Consider the following 21,601-nt stretch of genomic DNA (forward strand, 5'->3'; position numbering starts at 1 on the left):
GTATTTAGCACTTAACACAATGCCTAAACTAATAATATATAACATATATTTAAGGTTAGTCACTAATCTAATACAATCAAAGTCACTAATATAACATCTAATATAACATATTTAGCCACTAATCAAATATAACATCAATTCCTATATACCAAGACTCTAAACTAATTTTTAGGTTACTAAAATAATCAAATAACATTTATTTTTGTTTATTTAACTACACACAGTGCCTAAACTAATAATATATCAAATATACAATATTTAAGTTCACTAACTAATCAAATATAAATGCACATACATTTATGCATTTAGCAGACGCTTTTATCCAAAGCGACTTACAGTGCATTCAGACTAACATTTTTTTACCTAACATGGGTTCCCTGGGAATCAAACCCACAACCTTTTGCGCTGCTAACGCAATGCTCTACCACTGAGCCACAGGAACACAACATATACCAAATATAACATGTCAGTATATACCAATAATATATAACCAATAATATATAAAATGAATAAAAAAAAACAATCATATTCTGCTCCTAAACTAATACCATATCAAACATAACATTGTTCACATCACTACACTAATTAAATATAATCAAACACTTATCACTATATACAGACCTAAAACTAATAAAATATAATAGAATTTAGTAACTAATAAAATTAAAAATATATACTGTCACTATACCCAATCTCTGGACTAAACATGTATAAAATATTAAGTCACTAAACTAGTCAAATATAAGACATATTAAATATAAATTTTCTAAAAAGATCACATAAGAAATAAAACAAATACAACATTCAGAAATATAACATCACTATGCCCAAGTTACGAAAAATATTTAAAAAAAATATAAATATATTATAAAATGTATAAAATAAATTATATAACATTATTTAAAGATTATATAGATAGATAGATAGATAGATAGATAGATAGATAGATAGATAGATAGGAAGATAGATAGATAGATAGATAGATTATTAGAAAATTATATTATACAAAATATAATATAAATTAATAATGTATAAAATGTGCAATTTTTAGTCACTAATCAAATATAACAACTAAAAATAACTTATCATCTTACAGAAACTGCAAGCTGTACAGTTTCCATAGAAATAGGCTTTTCTAATAATTCTTAAATATAACATGAATAACATTCTTTCTAAACTGCAAAAATGTCATAAACATTCCCACACAGACCTGTAGCATCTATCACAATCCAAACAAACCTTCAAAAAGTGTTGTAGTGGTGATCCATATGAACCCATCACCTCCAAACACACACACACACACACACACACACACACACACACATGCAGGACATGAATTTATTTGGGCACTAAATTTGTGTTCGGTGGTGAATCGGTGAGATAATCTATCATCTTGCTCAATCTTCCTGTCATGTCCGTCTCTCTCTCTGTGATAGCGGCTGTACGTCTGTGAGTGTGTTTTTGTGCGAGTGTGTTTGTATCTTGTGTGTGCTGGCGTGTGACAGAGAGAGAATTTCTGCCCTGTTCAATCACCCATAAAATAACCCAGCTGAGAGTTCCCACAATGCCCCTCTGCTCACAATAGTATGACTGAATGAGTCAATAAACACACACAAACAACTTTGTAAATACATTTACACATCTGGGGACTTTCCATTCAAAATCTGTTGTTTTTAATTTAAGCTAATTTCTAAGTTGCTCACTCTAGACAAACCTGAAACATACAACCATGTTAGATGAATGAAGTCTCTATCTATCTATCTATCTATCTATCTATCTATCTATCTATCTATCTATCTATCTATCTATCTATGTCTGTTTAACTATCTATATGTCTGTCTATCCATCCATCCACCAATTCCAAAGTCGTATTGATTTATTTAGCTCTGATCCTGAAAGCATCCAGATGAGAGGAAGCTTCTTGTGTTGTTCTGCCAGTTGGTTTCAGTCTCCGTGTCTCTGTGTCTATCACACACACACACACACACACACACACACACACACACACACACACACACACAGTGAGCCCGAGACGACAGAGGGAGAGTGAAGTGCCCTTGGGCCGCACCGATAACCTGCTCCCAACTCACACACACTCAAGATGAACTGCAGGAAATTAACAAGATTAATACGACCATAAAGCGATGTCCAGACAGTCCCCTGCGTGTGTGTGTGTGTTTGTGTGCTCCAGACTGTCTCCTGTCAGCAGACTCTGATCTACATAAATGCTCCATTACCTTCAGCCAGCTTACAGACTTCCTCACAGACCGTGTGTGTGTGTGTGTGTGTATGTGTGTGTCAATAAACATGAAGCCAAAGTGTCTGTCAGACAGAAAAATCACCTGCAGTCAAAGCAGACAGAGCAAAGACTCTTCTCATTAAAGCAGTGTGTGTGTGTGTGAGAGAGAGAGAGAGAGTGTTTATACTCACATGCGATGCGGACGTGCACCTTGCGGCTCTTGGTAGTTCCTGCGGAGCTCCAGGCGACACATTGGCACCAGTAATCTTCCAAACCAAACAACTCCTCCACCTGCTGCCGGGAGATCTCGATCCGTGCTTCCCTCACCACCAAACCTGCAAACACACACACACACACACACACATCAGACTCATGTCGCCAGACGTTTGACTATCGGCACAGTGTCTGGTCCACATTGACTGAAAACATGCACAGATTTTAGCCAAAACAGCTAATCTGATTGCACATTTTAAATGAAATGTTTTTTTTTTTTTATGTAACTAGGCAATCCAATGAAAATATCTGCATTACAAGTACTTGCAAAGAAAGTGTAGCTGCGTGAGTTTTGTGAGAGTCAGCTGATCAAAGAAGCTTCAGGATGGCTGTGTTTGCCTTTCCTAACATATCTAAAAATATGCCAAGAACGCTTTCTTTTCATGTTGCTAACTAAACAAGAGACAGGATTTTTGTGTAAACATTCCCGTCTCAAAGCGTTCCTCTAGCTCAAACGGCAGAGCTAGCAATCTCAAGGTCATGGGTTCGAAATTATAAACCGTACAGTTTGAATGCAATTTAAGTCAGATAGGATAAAAGTGTGTGTCAAATGCATTAAATGTGCAAACATTTCAGCTTCATGCCCAACCCTGCTTCAATACCTGGACTTCTCTGAATGAGAGCATGTCTTCAAAAGATATTAGACTGCATGTAAAAAAAAATATCCTGTTAAATTCATGTATAAAAAAAAAAAAAAACTGGCAGATGTGTGGCTGACAGAAATTAAATAAAAATTAAATAAATAAAAATACAAATAAACAAACAAAACAAATAAATAATAAAACAAAAAATAATGACAAAATGTTACAAAACAAATTGAGAAAAAAATAAAAAAATCTTTAAAGATTTATTTATGTAAAATATAATCATGTGTGTCATGTAGGGACTTCTGGGAATGTTCCTTTACTGTTTAATGTCAATTTTTTTATACCATAAATTATACAATAATTCATAGTATTAAATTAAACCATAATTAATACCATAGTTCATTGTCCTTTGTAGAGTCACAAAAATATTTTTTGATTTGACTAAATCAGCATGACTACGTAAGGTTACAGAAGGGGTTCCTATATACTTTTTTGTCAGCTAAATCTCTAAATTAAATTTAAAACTTAAACTTATTTTATGTCAGCTAGCTGCCAAGGCATTTAGTTTATCCTTAAGTACTAAAAGAGCTAAAAATAAAATAAGTATAAATATATATATATATATATATAATCTATAATATTATATATGTGATACTAAAATAACACTAGTGCTTATTCGAGAACATTTCCCTCATTTTGTCCAAATTTGTATGACCATGTAAAATGCTGTAAAATGTTTTACACAATGTTCACATGAAATTGCATAAATCAGGCCTGTCATTTTGATAGAGCTGTTGACATTTTTGTGTGCAAAGTTCCTCAGATGCCCCGTGAACAGATTCTGAGGCTACATCTATCTCCCACTACTCCAGTGCCGATCACACACATGTCGCATGATGTTTTTATATATATTTTAGTGCTCTGCCATCAGACAGCACTGCACTTCTGTTGTACATGTATAAATAATGAGCCCTTCAATGTCTCCATGACATATTCCCTGATAGAAATCAATAGTTCACACTTAACCTCTGTGTTTATTTGTTTAGTGCTGTGTGTGTTTGTGTTTATGGCAGCATTTGGTGCAGAATGCTGGATGTGAACGGCAGAAACCTGCAGCCTTGAACAGAAGGAGTGAGGTGAAAAGACACACACTTACACACATGAATGTTTTAACAAACATCACTCATGGTCAAGCAGATATGAAGCTAGTCTCGCGTAGCCAGACCTTCAGGCTGACGACTGAAGGTCTGGAACCCATGGCAGCTTTCATTGGCTAAGGCCCGGCCATGAGGCTGTTTGACCGACATGTCAAACAACCAATCACAGTTCGTTTCTTTTCAGCGTCACGTTTCGGGGCGTGGAAATGTCACCACAATAACAGTTAAACAGTTGTGTAAAACTCTCGGACGTTTTTAAAGATTCTATGCAGCAAACTTTAAATATTTCACATACTTTTGAGGAAATATAAGCACTCGTCGTCACAGTTGTAAACACGATGGCTTTCTTCTTTCGTGAGGGGGTTTGGCGTCATGGCATCTTTGTTTCCAGGTGGAACATTAAAGAACGCGACACACACGTCTCCCGGAAATCCTGTATAATTTAACCAATTCAATGACAACTTTGAATTTCCTGAAGTGTTTCTGCTTTTGTGTCCAATATGCATCAGACATTCAGCCAATGGTCCGTGGGCATGACGTCTGAGGCTGAGACTAATATGAAGGAGACGAGAGCAGGATTCACACAGGATGAGGTGAAAAATACAGTCATGAATTCAATGCAGTGAGTGAAACAATAGTAATATCTATAGACCAATGTAAGTCTGTTGGATTCTTTTCACTTTTTGTATTGTCTGATCACTCAGTAAAGTAGCAGCACACCTCTACTCAATAACACATGATTTGAGGAATCGTTCACGTCTGAAGCACAATCACTGCAGGAAGACTCACACTGAACCTTAACATTTATTTATTTTTTAATTTTTTTCAAAGCACAATGAACACAAGCAATAATACTGCCGCCTTAAAAACACCTCTAACAATGACTGCTGGATGAATATCAATACAGCGCTGCCTTGCAAGCATAAAAACACACAAAGCATGTAAAAGCACAAATACATAAACACAGACAGAAAATCAATGTAAGCACACACACATTTTTGTTTTGGATTATTGGGAATATGAGTTCTGATTTTCTCTTTGGGCCATCTGTCAAGAACAGACAAGAATCTGGATCATTGAAGACTGTTCAAAGGTTTTGGATCAGTAAGATTATCATTACTTTTTTTAAGAAATAAATTGTTTTATTCAGCTAGGATGCAACAAATAGATCAAAGTTGACAGTAAAGACATTTATAATCTATAATAAAAGATTTTTATTTCAAATAAATCCTGTTCTTTTGAAATGTGGTATTCATCAAAAATATTCATCAAAAATATATATTACGGTTTCTACAAAAAAATATGAAGCAGCACGAAGTGTGCACGATTTACTAATTCATTCCCTCGATTTATAAATTGTGTGCACGATTTATAAATTGAGAGAATGAATAAGTAAATTGTGCGCACGATTTAGCAAATCGAGGGAACAAAATAGCAATCGTGTGCACGTTTTAGTACATCGAGGGAACGAATTAGTAAATTGTTAGTAAATTAGTAAATGTGCACAATTTATTTATTTTTTCTTGCATGTCATGTGTTATTTTAAATGTTAAAGGGGTCATATGATGCGATTTAAAATTTTCCTTTCTCTTCGGAATGTTACAATCTCTTGGTGAATAAAAAAAGATCTGTTAAGTTGCAAACACTAAAGTCTCAAATCCAAAGAGATATTCTTTATAAAAGCTGAGACTCGTCCATGCCCCACTGAAACAGCTCTTTCTAACACGCCCCACATATCTATGTCACTATGTGGGAAGATTTGCATAACGCTGCCCAGATGTTCAGACAAAGAAAGAATGCATAACTTTTATTCTGGTTGTAGTATTGTTGTTGCCGCCACTGCCATGTCATATAGATGCTGTTTCACTGTGAAAGCAAAACTACTTTGTTTGGCCTTCCAAAAGAGGATGATATCCGCTTCGTCATGCCTGGAGCTGATCTGTGCTGGTCGCTGAGGAAATACATCAACTTTGCACTGTGGATCGCTGAATCGGCTTTCACCGTGGACGAAGCGGAGTCCAGCCCGGGGTCGTCACATGTTGTTGCTGCAAGACCAAGGTACGCTCCTTCGTAGAATCCGCCTGCTGCACCGTTCTCAAGCCGGCCGCGGCTCACTCTAGGCCTCCGGCCTCTGCTCACTCAAGGCCAGGTGTGTGACTTTGTTTCGTTGACTACTTTGTTTTTGCCATCCAAGAGAAAACACGACTAGAAATCATGTTTATATCACGTTTATAATGGGTTTTACATTTTTGTCTCGTTGCTCCGGCCAGACAAGGCTTCACAATATGTTAAGGGGCGTAACATTTCCGTCACATGCTTGAGGCATTCGGCCAATCACAACGCGCTGGATAGCTGGCCAATCACAGTACACGTCGCTTTTCAGAGAGATAAGCCTTGTGAAAATCGACGCGTTTCAGAAGGCGGGGCATAGAGGAGAAACAATAATGTACAGTATGTGGAAAATAATGTGTTTTTTTTAACCATAAACCACATAAACACATTTCATTACACCAAATACACCAAATAATGTTCTTTTTAGCAGCATCATATGACCCCTTTAATATTTCCCAATTTTTTTTACTATATTTTTGATCAAATAAATGCAACCTTGATGAGATCTATTTCAAAAGCTTTAAAAACCAACCCCAAACTTTTGAATAATAGTTTATATTTTCAATAAAAGAGTGTTAAGACTGAGACGTTTAAATATAATCCCAGATTAATTTTTAAGTACAATCAATTTAGCTGTTAAATTCACAACAAATAAAATAAAACTAAAAATTGCTAAAAAAAAAATGAGTTGAAGCTCATACAACATAAATTAAAGCTGAAAATCGCTTTAGTTATTTTGAGGAGTTACAGTAATGTAAATTGACAAAGTAAAAATGTAAAGTAATGTTTTTATAACTTATTGGTCATATCATCACTGTGTAGCACAACAATAACATAACAACAATTTCTAACATAAAAAAAAATTAAAAAGGTAATTGAGACTTTTTATCTCACAATTCTGACTTTTTTCCTCATAATTGCATGACGCAAACTCGCAATTACGTGACAAAGTTGCAGTTCTGAGAAATAAAATCAGAACTGTGAGATACACAATCACAATTCTGACTTTTAAAACACGCAGCTGTGAGTTATAAAGTCAGAATTGTGAGACATTAACTGGTAATTCTGAGAAAAAAAGTCCGAATTGCGAGATAAAAGTCGCAATAACCTTTTTTTATTTTTATTCAGTGGTGGAAACGGGCTTCCAGATTTTTCATATCTTAAAATATTAGATGAAGTATTTATTTTTTCTAATTATACATGTTATACATTCAGTTTTTATGAGCTCAAATCCCATCACTATTTCCCACCAAAAGCTAAATGACCAGTCTTTTAGAAAACAATGCAAACTTCCTTGACATTGTGAATGTGGCAGACGTTTTTCTGAATGCCGTTCTGTGTAAATATACTAAAACGTCTGTTTAAACGAGGCCCTCTGAGACGAAGACCGCAGCAGGAAAGAGTCTTTCTGACTGAACCAGATAATGAGGCTCAATCTGAATCGTCTGCACAATTTAGACACACAAAACACTCATTGCGCACACCGTGAGCCGATTACACACCAGCTTTCATGACAAGAACAGATTTAACCTTGTTTACTCACAATCGCCAAAACGAACAATGAAATTGATTCATAACGATATTACACCATCCCAAATAGAGACAGATAGCGATGCCACAGGGAGCCTGCGGCCGGCGAACAAAGACAGACCTCTGACAGAAATCTAATTAAAAGCATAAACTATATCTCTCTCGCTCTATCTCTCTAAATCTCTTTCTCTCTCACACGCACTATAATTTTTTATGATAAACATTACCATTGCACATTAAAGTTCAATGACGGTGTTTAGAGCAGTCGGCTCCGTTTCAGCGACCCATAATAACTCCACGCTCTGACCCCGAGTAATATCCGAGGTGTGATTATGACAGTAAAGTTTCCACCGCAGAGATATTAGAGCAGAATTACTGCGGCGGGTTGATATCAAAGATCCATTAGAGTCATTAGCTCAATAGGAGCTTGTTAACCTCTGCGTAATGAATTGAGCTCTTCGCTCGCCCACACCGAGAGTGGCTCGTGTCGGTTTCTACTGCGGTGAGGTGACTGCGCTTCAGCCTCGGCCAAAATGTGCTATTTTCATTCTGAATGATCGAACATTAGTGGAGGGCTGCTATACTGTAGCTTTCCCAACCTCGAAATGCATGGCAGTGCTTCTGTCTTCTGCAGCAAACATTAAGCCTAAAACACATGCAGATATGTGAGAGCTAATGCTTAGTTTCATTTTAAAAGTGTTGCATGCTATACAGTAGGTGAAACATTACCCTAAACTGTCTTATTCAATAGCTAGATTTCTCATTCAGTCTGGAGTAAGCCAATTATTATTTTTATTCAACAATTGATCAAAAGTGACAGCAAATTTGAAGACTGGAATAATGATGCTGAAAATTCATGAATAAATTGAATTTTACAATGTATTACAATCGAAAACAGTCATTTTAAATTGTAATAATATTTCACAATATTACTGATTTTATTGTATTTTTAACAAATAAATGCAGCCTTGGTGAGCAGAAGGGACTTCTTTAAACATTAAAAAGTCTTACAATCCACAAACTTCTGAATGTAGTAGTAGAAAATTAAAATCTTTAATTTATGTTGCATTGGCACTTATTCATCTTCCTAAATATACCAATGCTTTAACCAATATGCCAATGCCCATACTGTTTGTTACTGTACGTTCAAATTTCCTTTTATGAAACTTTTTGAAAGTGGGAAAAAATTACTTGGTGCACATTTAACCTATGAATTGTAGCATATTAGCGTTTGACTATCATCAATAGTGAACCTAGATCACTCACTGTTCTTGGCTTGTACTCTGTGTTCTGTTCTCGCAGTGTGAAAAAGACATTTATGCATTTGGCATATGCTTTGACTTTGCATTGAAGGTATACATACAGTTCATGCATTCCCTGGGAACTGAACCCGTGACAATGGCATTGCTAATACTATGTTATACTGTTTGAGCTACAGAATCGTGACAGAAAAAGACAACAGACACTGTGATTTGCTGAACAACACTCTTAAAAACCAAAACAATGCCGCAAAACAAAGATTTTTGGTTCCTCAAGGAACCATTTAGCGAAAGGTTTTTGTTAGTGTGAAGCACCTTTAAACAGCACCTACTGTACAATGGAAATGCATGTTAAAGATTCTTCATGAAACCATAAAACCAATAAAACACCTTTATCATTAAGAGTGCATATCTTATTTACCCAATTATTTCACTTGTAACACTAACTCTCCAACACCTTCTGGATGACACTAACTTTGCAAAACAAAAACAAACATACAACAGAACAAAAACAACACTAAACTAAACTAATATGAATAAAAATACTCAAACACAGAATACAATTTGTTTTAAAACTTATACACTGAATACATATTTTCCTGTTTATTAATGTGAAGCTACTTTGAAATGATCCGTACTGTTAACTCGTATCTTTGGAAGCCCATTTCAGAATAAAAGCTACAGAATATAAAAAAGTGTAATAGTGACTTTTTATCTCAGAATTCAGATTTTTTTTTTTCAGACTTTTTCTGCACAAAATAAACCAAAAAATTAAAACACAAAAATCGAAAAAATTGAAAAAAATAAACTAAAAAAAAACCAATAAACCCAGTCTGAATTGTGAGATTAAAAGTTGTAATATTTGTATTTTTTTTATCCTGTGGAGAAAAAAACTTCCATATGTATCCACATGGAGCAGTCAATGAAAGTGGTCTAGGTCGTGTATCTGGTCACACTTGGTGTTGACTAGACTAACTTTACTCCCTGTGTAGCAGTCATATAAAGAAGCCTTCATAAAAAAGCTCTCATAACATTACATAAATAATACACAAACCTGTAGATGTCAGGAAGGGGTTTATCTATCTCTCTAGCAGCACCTTTAGCAATGAAAACCATGAATAAAGCAGGGCTATCACATTTTTATTGCACTGTAATGTTTCCGACCCATAAAGGAGAGTGATGGTGTGTGTGTGCGACTGACCCGATGTCTCGTCCACCCGCTCCTCAATAGTGTGCTCCCTCTGATGGACCCACTCGCCGTTGCATTTGAAGTAGATCTGAGCGGCAGGTGTGGCCGTGCAGTAGAGATTGACAGCTTTGTTCTTGATGATGTAAGCGTCCTCCGGCTCCAGCAGGAAGTGTGGGAGAGGCTCTGGAGGGTCACTGGGGAAGGTCTCCGGCAGCTCACCCAACCCCAACAGGAAGTCATCATCACCTGGGAAAAAAAACACAGATGACATGAAGCATCAGGAAGTGAGTGGGAAACAGAGTGTAGTGCACTGCTTTTAGATGCGTTTCACAATTTCAATTAGATGACAGGTTTGCAAATCAGCAATTCCAACACGAGGGCAGTAAGATTTTTGAAAGAAATTAATACTTTGATTTAGCATGGATGTATGAAAGTGATCATTTTAATTTACATTTTGAAATGAATTACAAAATATAAGACATTTTAAATTGCAATAATATTTCACAATATTAATAATCAAAAGGGATATTTTAATTTACATTTTAGCTTATATTACAATATAAAAGTTATTTTAAATTCTAATAATATTTCACAATATTACTACTCAAAAGTGATATTTTAATTTACACTTCAAAATATATTACAATATAAAACTGTTTTTTTTATTGTAATAGCATTTCACAATATAACTATTAACAGTTATTTTAAATTGCAATTAAATTTATTTTGATTGGTGGTGTACATATAACTGAAACACTGTATAAAATGAGCATAAATTAGGTTTAGAATAGATAACACATCTCTCAATATCACAGAATAAACTTTTGCGACAAAAATCCCCATTAAGCCAATTTATTCACAAATGTCAGTTTTCTCAGAGCCTCTTATACTGTAATGTGTGTCTGCTGAGCTCGTTTGGGGTCCGGAGAGACTTCACATGCAGAAACTGGTGCAGGCCTGTTTTTGGGTCTCATTATGAAACAAGATCTCACAGTTATCTCTAACTGATCCCTGCTTAATGGAGTAACTGCTGCTTATTTTTAGCTCAAGTTCAAATAAACATGACGTTGTGAGATCTCTGACGTTCTCCCTTACACTCCCTCATCATTCAACATTTCTGCTTCGAATAAACTGACTAATAAATGAATGAACAGATGGATAAATGAACAACTAAACAAACAAATGAATGAATAAATCTATGAACTAATGAACAAACATGAATGGATGAATTAACAAATTAATGAATGTGAATAAACAAAAAAAATCACTGAAAATAAGAATGAATAAATCAATGAACATATTACAAAGTAACGAATGAACAAACAAGAATGGATGAATTAATAAATTAATGAATGAACAAAAATCACTGAACATAGGAATGAAAGAATCAGTCAACAAACTAATAAATACAAACACAGAAATAGACTTAAGAACGGAATGAATAAAACTAATGAATGAACAAATGAACCTGAATAAATAAATGAATGAACAGAAAAAACAACAAACATGTTAAAAATGTAAAAAATTATAATAATAATAAATAAATAATGAATGAATGAATGAACCAGAACCTATGAAGGAACTAATCAAAGAACAAAATAATGAATATGAGAATGAACAAAAATCAATGAACATATGAATAAATGAATGAAGGAATCAAAAGCAAACCAATGAAAGAACACACAAATGAACAAATAATCTAATGAATGAGCTAATGAACTAATGAACAAACAAAAAAGACATGAACTATTAAAGTAATGAATGAATAAATGAATAAAAAAAGAGCAAACTCACAAAGGAATAAATGAATGAACTAATAAACAAATGGACAAAAATAAATGAACATATAAATGAACGGATGAATCATACAACAAACTAATGAATCAAAGAATACAGAAATAGACAAGTGAACTGAAATAAAGTAATAAATGGACAAATTAACAAATAGACAAGTCTGAATAAATGAATGAACAGACAAAAAAACAAACATCAATCACAGTAATGACCAATTGAAGATACATTGAATATATGAAAGAATGAACAAATGACAGAATAAACTAATATCAATCAAAGAACATAGAAACTGACAAATAAGCTAATGTATGAACAAATGAACATAACTGAATACATGAATGAACAGACAAAAGAAACAACATGAATTATGAATGAATAAACGAACACATGAACAAACTCATGAACGTATAATCAAATGATGGAATAAATGAATAAAACTCTAATAAACTAATGAACAAATAAATGAATAAAATATACTAACAAATGAACGGATGAATCAATCAACAAAATAATGAATCAGACATGAACAGACAAAAGAACAGAACAACCGGTAATAAATGAACCGACGAAAGAACAAGCATATAACCCACCAAAATAATGAATTAATAAATGAACATATAAACAAATAAATTAAACTAATGAAAGAATGAACAAATGACAGAATAAATGAATGAATGAACAAACAAAAAGACTGAACTGATGGACCGATCAGTTAAAATCACTCCTGTTTATGTCTATATACTCTTAAAAATAAAGGTGCTTACAAGGTTCTCCACACCGATGCCATAGAAGAACCATTTATGGTTCCACAGAGAACCATTCAGTCATAGGTTCTTTAAAGAAGCATCTCTTTCTGACCCTTTTATAATCTGAAGAACCGTCTTTCACCACTAAGAAGCTTTTGTGTTAAAGGTGTTAAAGGTTCTTTATGAAACCATTTAGACAAAATAGGTTCTTCTACTGTATGTCATCGTGAAGCACCTTTATTTTTAGTAAAATACTAAAAATAAAGTGTAGTGCAATTTCACTTCCTGCATAAATGCAGAGATCTTCAAAATTACACAGACACACACATGCACATAATGGATGGATCGTAACCCAGGACGCATCGATTTCTGGACGCATCAATACATATACCGGATACTAACATTACACTAACACACACACACATGGCACGAGCGTCAGATTATTATTGAATGCCTCCATTAGATGCCCGCTGACCCGTCCGAGGGCACGCAGTCCGGCTCATAACTCTTCTCTGACTGTCTCACACACACACAGAGCTGCTTTCACCCCAAATTAACACTCTTTAGGGTACATTACTTTCCATTAACGGGTCACCGCACAGCCATGCTATCTAATGACGGGTCGAGAGCCACATCTGTTTTGTTTGGGTCGGTGTCGTGTTTGCAGATGTTATTATGAGATAAATGATCTGAGATGACTCATTTATTTAAATCCCAGATTAATCTAATACACACAAACAGTCTCTCTGTTATTTACTCTATTTAAACACACAAACAAAACTGATACTCTTCAAATACAAGGCCTGAAACCTATGTAAAGTAGGGGTGGGCATCTTTAGGCACCTCACGATCCGGTGTGATTCATTTCTTGGAATCATGACTTAATCCTAAAATGATTCTTGACCTACTTTTCGTGTTAATTCATGGGTTCATTGAATACCAAATGTAAACTATTAAACTTATATATTTAGTTATAAATATATATCTAAATATAGCTTTAAAACATAAAAGCAAAGACAAGAATGGATGAATGAACAAGTGAACGTGAATGAACAAAAATCAATGAACACATGAATAAACAGATGAATCAATCAATGAGTAATGAATGAAAGAACACAGTAATAGACACATAAACAGAAAAGTAATAAACTAACAAATTAAAAAAAGAGCAAAAATTACGAATTATAAAATAATGAATTAATTTAGGACCATATGAACAGACTAAGATGAATGACTGAATCTACGGAGAAATTAACAAAAGAACAATGATAGAACAAATCTATGAACGAACAAACAAACAAGAATGAAAGAATTAATCTACAAACTAATGAACAAACCAGAATTAATATGATCACGTAAACAAACAAGAATAAATGAGTGAATCTATGAATCAATGAAGGAATGAATCTACGAACGAATGAACAAACAAGCAAGAATAAAGGCATGAATCTATGAATAAACGAACATACAACTGAACAAACAAGAATGAAGGAATGAATCTACGAATGAATGAACAAACAAGAATGAATGAATCTATGAATCAACAAACAAACAAGAATGAAAGAATGAATCTATGAACAAATGTACAAACAAGAATGAAGGAATGAATTTATGATCGCATGAACAAACAAGAATGAATGAAAGAAGAATTAAAAAAACAAAGAATGAAGAAATGAATCTATAAACTAATGAACAAACAAGATTAATCTATGATCGCATGAACAAACAAGAATCAAGTAATTAATATATGAACAAATGAACAAACACCAACAAGAATGAAGGAATGAATCTACGAATCGAATGAACAAACAAGAATAAATAAATGACTCTATGAATGAGCAGACAAATGAGAATGAAGGAATGAATCTACGTATAAATGAAAGAACAAAGGAATGAACAAATGAATGAATACATGAAATGAATTAATATGTGAATGAACAAAAAGCATTCATTTGGAAAGCTTAACACACAGTCAAAGCAGTTTGTAGAATCGAAGCACAATTTATTTTTTCCTTCCACCCCTAACAGAAAGTATGTAAAGGTCAGAGAGAAGGTGGAAAATCATCGTAGAAAACTGAATTATGGTAGAGGAAAACCTTGACTAACATCATAAGGGACAAATGAAATGCTCCTGAAGTGCAGAGTAAAGGCATTGCACATGGAGTCCGAAATTTTCGCACGTTGAAAAATAAATGCGACCTCACGTTGTGTCAGTCACATTTACACACTGCCTCCGAAACTTACGTCCATCACAAATATATTCGTATCAGTTTCGATTATCTGTGTTTTCGCATCCGTAACATGCATTTTGATAGAAAAGGATGACAAATATGAAAAAAAAAAGTGAAAAAACGCACGCAAAAATTTGGGACTAGTGTGGAAGGACCTTGAGTCCTCTGAAAGCTCTCTGTTTCTCTGGCTGTTCTCCAGTGCTCTTCTCACCGTCTCTCCTCTCAGGTGCCAGAGGGTCCGGCGCTGGTTCAGATGATTAACTCTCTTAATAATGGGGCTTAAAGACCAAGCTGGGATCTTTCGCACGACAAAAGAGCGCGAGAGGGGTCACGTTTATTAGCTTAACCTTCCGGAGCGTGTGAGTGTATTATTGATGAACAGTGAATGGTCCACTACTGCAGGAATATTCCAGGTTAAATACAACTTAACCTCTATCGATGGCATCAGAGACATGCCGTCAGCTACTACAGAAAATAATCTGTAAAAATGAGCAGAATCATGTTTACACCAATGAATTTCTAATGGGTGTCTATGGGCCAAGACATTCTGGAGGGAATCAGTTTTAATCTCTCTACCGCACATGGCATATCGAATTTGTCCAAGATTATTCAGACAAGCTGCTGCTTCATTAAACGGGACTGCAGAAATGATACGAATGCAAATAAATGAAAAAGTAAACAATAATAAAATAAAATAAAATAATAACAATCAGACAGACAGATTATTAAATAAAAATAGGTAAAACTTTAGAATAAGGTTCCATTAGTTAATGTTTGTTACTGTATTAATTAACATGAACAAACAATGAACAATACATTTATTACTGTATGTATTAATCTTTATTAATGTTAGTTAATGAAAATACAGCTATTGTTCTTGCTTAGTTCATGTTAACTAAAGTAGTTAACTAACATGAACTAATGGAACCTTATTCTAAAGTGTTACCTAAATATAAATAAACAATGGAGAAAAAGTATTTATGCAATAGCAAGAGAAAAATAATGAAAAATTCATATTAATATCAATTAATATCAATATATATCAATATCAGTATATAATAATCAAATTGACTAACATTTATTTATTTGTAAAAATCACAAATATTTAGTCTATTTACCCTTACAAAAATGATCATGAGTGTCGGAATTTTAAACAAATGAATAAAAAAAAAATAAGGATCTGAAGTACTGATGAGAAAAAGTATGCAAAATTGATCGGTATATCAGAATATAATTGTCAATAATTAATAATATATATATATATATATATATATCGTATATATTCATATATATATATATATATATATATATATATATATATATATATAAATTATTATTATTATTTAATCATACATATTAATCATTATATACATAATTATATTAACAATTCACAAATATGACTTTAACATTACAAAATAATACCATAAGAATCAGAATCAGAATAAATAAATAAATAAACTCAGGGCTTTAAGTATTAATGCAATATCACAAAAAAATATGCAAAATCATTGTCAATATATATAATATTATCATTAATAATCAGATGAATGAATATTCATATACAAATATGGTCTCTTTACTCTTGTAGAAAGTACTGTACCACAAAAAAACTAAAACTAATAAATACAAATAAATAAATAGTTATGTATAAAGTCGGTCCCTAACAGAAAGTAGAACAATGAATGAATGAATGAGCACAGCCCTATTCATATGTTTATTTGCAGTGTTTCTTGTATCCTTGCTTGACTTCTTTTGTAAGTTTGTACAATCATATGGACAAGTCAAAATCCATGTCTGTCGAACTCAAGAGCATTCCACAGATGCTGTTCGTAAACATTATGTCAAAAAATAACCCAGAATATTCCTTAAATAAGAGCAGAGGCAATTAATGTGATCATAGATCAAACAGAAACGACACACGGCACTCCAGCAATCCACGTTCTGTGTGTGTGTGTGTGTATGTGTGTATTAGACACAAAGTCAAGCAGAGGCAATGCAGCGTTGATGAGCTCTTATAATCAACAGTGTTTATCACTCGTCCCCAGACTCATCATTTACACACCGCACTATGATAAAAATCACGTTTAATTACTGACCCAGCGTGAGGACACACACCGCCAAGAGCAGCCGGTACTTCAAAGCTATCAGGAGCAACCAGATCGAGCCGCATATATGTGTGTGTGTGTATGTGTGTGTGTGTGTGTGTGTGTGTGTTTACACCGTGTTCAATATCAACCCAACACATGCTCATTTAAATACAGACAATAGCTGTGTTTGTTCTAAAGAACACTCATGTGAACACTCATCCATCATACACATGACACAAACACACACACACAACTAAATCTCAGCTGGACTCTCTCTGACACACACGTTTCCTTTGGTTTGAATTCTATTGTTGTTAAATAAGCTCATTATAATTACTATAGATTAATCTGAAACAAAAAATACTCATGGACATTTAAAATGAAACATTTATAGATACTTTAAAATAGATAAAATAAATAATGATTATACTATGCATAATTAATTAATTAATTAATTAATTAAAGTCTAAAATAATTCATTACGTGTCTCTCTGTGTGTGTGTGTGTGTATATATAATTGAATTGTAATCAATATAATTCGTATAATATTAATTATCATTTTTTTTTTAATTATGTATGTGTGTGTAAATTGAATTGAGTAATATATAATATTTCTCCGTTGTGACCTTTAATTTTAGTCAGTTTAGTAATTTTTTGGTTTTGTATTTTTATTAGTTTTTTATTAAAAAAAATGTTTCTATACTTTTTATTCATTTTTAATTCACTTTTATTTTTAGTATGTCAAACAAAAAAAGAATCCTTAGCAACTAGTTAAAATACATTTATTTATTTAACATTTCAGTTAATGTGTTTTTTTATTTTAGGTAATTTTTTATTTTTATATATTTTCTATATTATTATTATTATTTTAATGGTTTATTTAACTATAAAAACAGTTTTGGGGTTTGGCTGTGTGATGCTGGTGCAGGGCCTCATTCATCCTTCATAAAACAATGAATATTGAATGTTGTGTTGAATTGAATGACAACTTGCATGCAAAGAGATTTTATAAATGTTTTACACAGAAATGTGTTCTGCTTGTTGTCAAACGTTGGTGATACAAACTGCATAAGTACGAAGGCCTTTTAATAAGATAAATCCAGGAGAACAGGCATGGAAACCAACTTAACATAGACGAAGAACGAACGAACACTAAGGGAGAACTGAGGACTTATAAGCATGAAACAAACAAAGGGAACTAATGAGATGATTAACTGACAACAGGTGAACTGAATGACATAATCAGGCAACTCTGGAAAAATAGGTCACAACGGAGAGAATATAAAACAAGGCATACATGTAACAGTTCGCCCTCTCCTGGGAAGGAGCGTCCCTTCACAGTAGAGGGAGGCTGGTGGTTCTGGAGGAGGGCATGGAGCAGGAGAAATGGCAGAAACAAATATAGTCCAAAAGAGTCCAAGGGGGAGTGAAGGGTGGGAGGAGCCAAGAGGAAGTCAGGAGCAGGAGGAGCCAGATGTTGGTTCAGAGACCAGCCAGGACGAAGCCCCAGGGCGGAGTCGAAGGAGGGAGGAGCCATGGTGGAGAAAGCCTTAACAACACCCTGGGAACGAACGATGGAGACGGAGCCACTGGAGGTATAGACCCAGATGGTGCAGACGGAGAGCCAAGGCAACACCGAGGATCCAGAGTGCAACCAAGGTGGAGGCATGGATACGGAAGACCGCATCAGAGCAAGAACGACTGTGGAAGAAGCTGGAGCCGGAGGGAAGGAGGAATGACGGGCCACTGTGTAGACGAGGGAGCTAGGAGCCAAGGCAGAGATGATGGATCGAAGAACTGGGGTGGAGTCCAGGACTCAGAGTCTTTAGTCTCACGCCTAGGCGGAGCTGGAGACTGGATATCCTGAGGCGGTATAGAGCGCCCAGATGGCGCTGACTGAGGGTGAGCTGAGGGACTGACAGGCACCAGCGAAGATAGGACTGGGGGAACTGGCTGGTTTTAGGAGAGGAGGTGGGAGAGGGAGTCTGGGAGGGAACACAGGAGAACAGGAGCTGGGTCGTAACCAGCAGAGACACAGGAAACATAGGAGACTCAGGAGCACATGTTATTACCTCCCCAAACCAGTCTATTAAGTCCTCTTGAAAAACATCCATTAGTTCCTCAATATAATATCCAGTGACTAGTAGCAGCTCACCCTCAGTGGTGGAAGTGAAGGCTGGGCTTCCCTCCAAGCCCTCGATCTCCATGAGCATTCCCTCAGGCACGTGCGGAGGTTGCCGGCTCACGCCTCTGGTTTGGGAGTGGGACTGTAGATGTCCTCATCAGCGGGGCAGATAAGAGAAATACAGTCCATTATTCTCCAGCACCCACTCCGCAAATGCGGCGAAATTGTCCCTGGGACCGTCCTATGGAAAGCGTGCCTTTGACCGCTCACTCAGGCTGGAATGAGTCGACCAGGGTAATGAGTCAGGCTCGCGAGATGTAAAAAGTCCTATGAGTGGTCTTCCAGCAGATGGTCACCGGAATGTCCATGGTGACAGGAGAGTGGGGAAAAAATGAACAAAATACAAAAAAAAAAAAGGGAACAAAATGGCAAAAAACAAACAAACCTTGGTTGGTCCGTTCTTCTGTCACGCGTTGATGATACAAACTGCACAAGTACAAAGGAGATCAACGAAAAGCCTTTTAATAAGATAAATCCAGGAGACCAGGCACAGAAACCAGCTTAACATAGACGGAGAACGGACAAAGACTAAGGGAGAACTGAGGACTTATAAGCATGAACCAAACAAAGGGAACTAATGAGATGATTAACAGACAACAGGTGAACTGAATGACATAATCAGGCAACTCTGGAAAACTAGGTTACAAGGGAGAGAACAGAAAACAAGGCATGTAACACTTGTGTTTCATGAATGATATTATAGAGGCTGATAAATGCAAAGAGTGACAGTGGAGCTATTAAAAACCGCCTCTCTCTGTGTCTCTGTGTACATAACATTCATATGTTTTGGAAAAGTCTGCGCAGTGTAATTTAGTAACTGTGGTTTTAACTGGGACCAGATGCAGTGTATACCAACACACACACACACACACACACACACACACACACACACACACACACAGAAGATGCGGTGACAGAGGGCTGTTTTCAGTCCTCATTATCTGTGACAACAAAAACGGCTGTCAGCACTAACTCCACACTCTCAAAACATGAACATCATTACAAACAAAGATGAACTCCCTCATTCCATCAGACAGTGAACTCACAGAGCTTCAAAGCTCACTGTTCCTCTGAAAAACCCATTTCAAACTGCGCATTACGAGCAAACACTCAACAAATGCAATAACAGATGCAGAGAATGGAAGTGAGCAGAAGAACTTCACAGTAAATGTTGCATGTCACGCTTCAGATTTTAAAAAAAAGCATTCACTGTTACCTAGATGACGAGAAACAGATGGCATTGTGGGTAAATTGTCAAACTTACACCTTTAAAAATTAAGCATGAAGAAATATGAATTTTATAAACAAAATATAGACTTTCCATGTTGTTCCAAACTCATATGTATGGAAGCCCATGTACGTGACGGAAAACAAAATAAACAAGGTAATTTCGACTTTCTATTCCAAAACACAGACTTTTTTTCTCGCAATTCTGAGATGTAAACTCAGACTTTTGAGAAAAGTCAAAATTGCAAGATATAAACTCGCAATTCTGAGAAGAAAAAAAAATCTGATTTACCAGATATAAACTCAGAATTCTTCTTGCAATTGCAAATTTACATCTTGCAATCCTGACTATTTCTCTGAGTTTATATTTTGTGATTTTTAAATTTTTTCCCCTCAGAATTTTGATTTTGCCTCGCAATCTTGCGATTTTGACTTGTTTCCTCAATTCTAATTTTATATCTCACAATTCCAACTTTTTTCTGAGAATTTTTACTATATATATATTCAGACTTTTCTCTTCAGTATTCTGAGTGTACTGTACATCTCGCAATCTTGACTTTTTTCTCTGAATTCTGAGTTTATATTTTGCGATTCTGACAATTTTTCTCAGAATAAAACATCGTAAATACCTTTTTTTTTTTAATCCTGTGGTAGAAACAAGCTTCCAATCATATGATGTTCTGTCTTCCGCAAAACACAAAAGAAGATATTTTCCTTAATATTTCAGCACAATGTTGTTTAAAACATCCCTTTTGATATGAACTCTGTTGACAATTGTAAGATCAACAAAAATATAATAATGCACAGGGGAAATCAATGATAAAAAGGCTCAGTTGAGCTCTCCAAATCACCACAGTTACTGTGCAACCTCTTGAAAGTTTCATTTGCTACAGATTTTAAGGAACATTAACTGTTGTAACTATGGTATTTTGGCTGAAATATTGGTTGCCATGGAAAATGTTTGCAAAGCATGGCTCTGTTCTGG

The 21,601-nt window shown here is 34.9% G+C and overlaps 1 protein-coding gene across 2 annotated transcripts in view; it reads right to left on the bottom strand.

Annotated features, from left to right (window-relative positions):
- Positions 1 to 21,601, bottom strand: part of LOC109080976 (netrin receptor UNC5C-like) — a 124,911-nt gene that overhangs the window by 70,287 nt on the left and 33,023 nt on the right. For both annotated transcript variants that reach the window (XM_042723184.1, XM_042723183.1), the window contains exons 2-3: positions 10,359 to 10,592; positions 2,431 to 2,574 (exon numbers count right to left, since the gene is read on the bottom strand). In XM_042723184.1, the coding sequence (XP_042579118.1) occupies positions 2,431 to 2,574; positions 10,359 to 10,592 (378 nt within the window). The remainder of the gene's footprint in view (positions 1 to 2,430; positions 2,575 to 10,358; positions 10,593 to 21,601) is intronic.

The sequence above is a fragment of the Cyprinus carpio genome, chromosome B5, assembly GCF_018340385.1.
Source record: "Cyprinus carpio isolate SPL01 chromosome B5, ASM1834038v1, whole genome shotgun sequence".
In the NCBI taxonomy this organism is placed as follows: Eukaryota; Metazoa; Chordata; class Actinopteri; order Cypriniformes; family Cyprinidae; genus Cyprinus; species Cyprinus carpio.